We start from the raw sequence: 3,513 nt of genomic DNA, 5'->3' as shown, positions 1-3,513 counted from the left end.
GTGCATCCTGTACTCCTTTTAGTTACCTATGACAACACTGCCAATGCCCTTGAGGTATTCCATTATAGGGCACAACACTGCTTAAAGCAGGTTATCAAAATAATTGCTACCAATTAGGGCTAGATTCTGTGAAGCAAGAACAAGAAATGTATATCAAAGATGTTCAGTGTTTTTAAAAAGCATTACTAGAGTCCTGCAAATGAAACCAATTTAAGGTATATCTTATGCCATGCTCAGAATGAGCTGACAAGGAGCAGGGAGGTAACGTAAGTCAGCGTTAGCCCCCTTTACAAGCTGCCCAGCAGACTTGGATAACCCCAATTGCACTGGTGGTGGCTGTCACGTCTCCCAACTATAGTCTCTGAAAGCAATCTGAATAAGTCGGAGTTCCAACTGAAAGGCATCAGGACGCTCCTGAGGGTTCACTGACAGCATCTGATGAAGCAGCTGCTTCATATGTCGATTCATAGACTTCTTCTTGATGGGTAGAGGGAGCTCCATTTTCGGGTTCTCTAATAGAGCCGCTCCCACTGGCACTACTTGGGATTCTTTTTGTACATAGCCGCCCAGCAGCTTCTTTTTAGTGTGAGTGTCTGTAATTGTAATCCTCTCTAACAAAGCCCACAAAATAATACCCAATGCAAAAATGTCTGCCTTGGCAGTGTAGTGTCCTTCCCAAACCTCTGGGGCCATGTAGAAATCTGTTCCACAGGCAGTAGACAAAAAGCTCTTGTTAACACTAGCAGGTTCCTCAGGATTCAGACCAGAGCTTGAACATACTTTACTAAGCCCAAAGTCAGCCACTTTCAGGGTAGGTTCATCCAATCCATTATGGGACTTACAAACAAGAATGTTGTCAGGCTTTAGGTCACGGTGAATGATCTGGTTTTTATGAAGAAATGCAAGTGCACTGCTTAGCTGTAGCATAAAGCTGGTGTTGGTGCGACGGCTAGGCCTCCGGGTGAGGATATACTCATTCATGTCCCCTCCATCACAGAAATCCATCACAAACCATAGACAATAGGTGCTGCGTGGGTCAAAGGCAATCTCACCCTTTAGAGAAGTCTCTACCAACTTCAGGAAATAAGAAGACAGAATTGGGAAGTACAGATGAGTAAATATGAATTGCTAATTATGATCCCAAAATAAAGTGAATGAAACATTATATATTCTATGCACACACGAAACACTGAAATTAACCATCCAGCAAAAAATGATCATTTAATCAATCCAAAGATTTTTTTTTTGTCCCTTGCAGATTACACTGAGACACCTACTTCAAAATCTAGGTAGATTTAAGTAGAAAATCATAGGCTTAGGTGTAATCCAAGGAAGTTTTACTTAACGGAAAAGGCAGCAGATGTAGTAGATGTTAATACAGTAAGGAAACGTAAACATGCAAGGGATAGGAATATGGCTATCCTGACGAGACAGGACAAAAGATCGATTAAGGTTTCAGTCCTTACTGCAGGAATAATCGGCAGACCTGGTAAATCAAATTGTTCTAACAGGAACAACCTTCTATCGATCACATGCAACATAAGTCATACTACCAACAAGTATGATAAGGTAAACTGACTACTGTCACTCATTCATCATGTGATATGTCACTGTTTGTTGGTGTAGTGAAATTACACATTCAGGTAGCCTGACATACACACAATTGTTTTTTCACTTCAAGGACTTTAATCATTTTAACAAACTACAAGTCTAATTTTTTATAGTGACTTACAGGACAAATAGTGGGGTGTGGCACTAGGGACAGCTACATTTTTACTTCACAGATGAACTGATTTTATATGTGCATTTTCCTTGAGACTGCTATTTACTAATTGCAACCACTCCTTTCAACCATTTTTGGCTGTCCCTATGTCCTCACCGGAAGGTATAGTGCAGAGTTGGAGCCATGTAACATGCGTTGCACTGTGCCATCCCTTTGCAGCACGCATTCCTCTAAATGGATTACATTTGGATGCTGGCTTTGGATGCTGCTCAGAGCCCAAAACTCACGCAACGCCAACTCAACATTTTCGGGTGCCTGGCAGCGGATTTTCTTCACTGCTACTCTTTGGCAGGTCCTTCGTACTAGAGCCTCGTACACCACACCGTAGCTACCACGGCCCACCTCCCGGATCAGGTCATACTTGGGTTGGCTGCTGACCATCTTCAGATTCACTGTGGAATGAAATCATACTTGCTTGAAAAGCCCAAGTTTGGATTTTGCAAAAACAGTGACCCACAGAACAGTGTAAAATTACACAGTAAGAAAAGCATTTTGGACTCCTCACAAAAAACAAGGTTATAGTTAAAAATGCCAGCAATCAAATCTTATGTCAAAATACAAGGTTGTCTCTCAAATAAAATGTATAAGGATAAGGTTGTACACAAAAGATGGCATTTATGCCATGGCTGTATTTTAATAAGTTTACTGTTGCACTGCAACTCCTCTTTGGGCAAAAATCAAACTTATTTCACGTCTGAAAGATGAACATTGAATGTTTACAGGATAGTACATTAATTATATGTGTATAATACAGATTTTCTCTACAATAACCGTACACAAGATGTATATGTTTTCCAACAAATCCCCAATAAACTCTAGGCTATCGAGTAACTGTGTAGCTTGCCTACGTGATTACTTATGATAGCATATCTGACATTATTCATGGCGATAGTACATACAAAGTAAACAATCTCTCTTGTCTATTTCTTTTTATTGTATTGTATTCCAAGGATAAAAAAGTTATGTATAAAACACTCATGGGCAAAAAGTCATGGTCACCTCCTGTATATTCACCTAATATATTCAAGAGGAAAAGGAGGTAAAAAGGACTTTGAAATATTGTGAACACATATTGCATCACTTTGGCATGAAATAAAATCAGACATTGACACCCTGCAAAAAACACTGCTTCTAAGCAAGGTACATCATGTTTCCACATAATCTATTCTAGTAAGGATAGAAATAGCGTCTACTATTTCCCTGCAGGACGCTTTGTTTACATCTTCCACACAGTCATTAAATGAATGAGAGAGGAAGTGTCAAGTTACCACAATGGTTATATATGTACACATTTTAAATGCACAGCAGCGCAAAGCATACTTTTAAAATGCGCACATATACACGCTAACGAAACAGGTGCACCACAATGGATGTATTTACCAGTGTTCATATAGCACATACAGTCTATTTAATGAACAATGGGCATTCTTCTTTACATTGAATAGAATACTTTAGTTTACAGTTATATATGTGATCTCACTTCAACACATATGGAACAGTCCCTAGGTATAACACTAACTATATAATATACTGGACCCATACGTCTTTATCTCACCTCAGCTTCTCTCTCTCTTGTGGCCGCCGCCATTTTGTCTTGCGCGGTCACGTTTCCACGCCATGCACGCGCATCACGGTTACGTCACGCAGAAGAAACGGGTTCTCCCATCACTTTCCCTGCTAGAGAGGGAAGGACGAAAGAAAGCGCACTGCAACGGCGGGAGCGCTTATCA

The 3,513-nt window shown here is 40.3% G+C and overlaps 1 protein-coding gene across 1 annotated transcript; it reads right to left on the bottom strand.

The window, feature by feature from the left end:
• Positions 1-339: 339 nt before the first annotated feature.
• Positions 340-2,164, bottom strand: LOC149273797 (serine/threonine-protein kinase pdik1l-A). The gene is made up of 2 exons (XM_089505998.1): positions 1,880-2,164; positions 340-1,074 (listed from the first exon to the last, which is right to left on the bottom strand). The coding sequence occupies exons 1-2, from the start codon at positions 2,162-2,164 to the stop codon at positions 340-342; spliced, it is 1,020 nt and encodes a 339-aa protein (XP_089362124.1).
• Positions 2,165-3,513: the final 1,349 nt, after the last annotated feature.

This window comes from Sceloporus occidentalis, unplaced genomic scaffold (assembly GCF_023333645.1).
Source record: "Sceloporus occidentalis isolate IW3139 unplaced genomic scaffold, rSceOcc1.0.p SCAF_359, whole genome shotgun sequence".
NCBI classification, from domain to species: domain Eukaryota; kingdom Metazoa; phylum Chordata; class Lepidosauria; order Squamata; family Phrynosomatidae; genus Sceloporus; species Sceloporus occidentalis.
The sequence above is the reverse complement of the archived record's forward strand: the minus strand, read 5'-3'. Positions and strand labels throughout refer to the sequence as shown.

Excerpts from the sequence above, each read along its gene's own strand:
- LOC149273797 (XM_089505998.1), bottom strand. The coding sequence starts at position 2,164 with ATGGTCAGCAGCCAACCCAAGTATGACCTGATCCGGGAGGTGGGCCGT. Across the intron at positions 1,075-1,879 it reads ACTCTGCACTATACCTTCCG|TTGGTAGAGACTTCTCTAAA; the intron begins GTGAGGACATAG and ends TATTTCCTGAAG.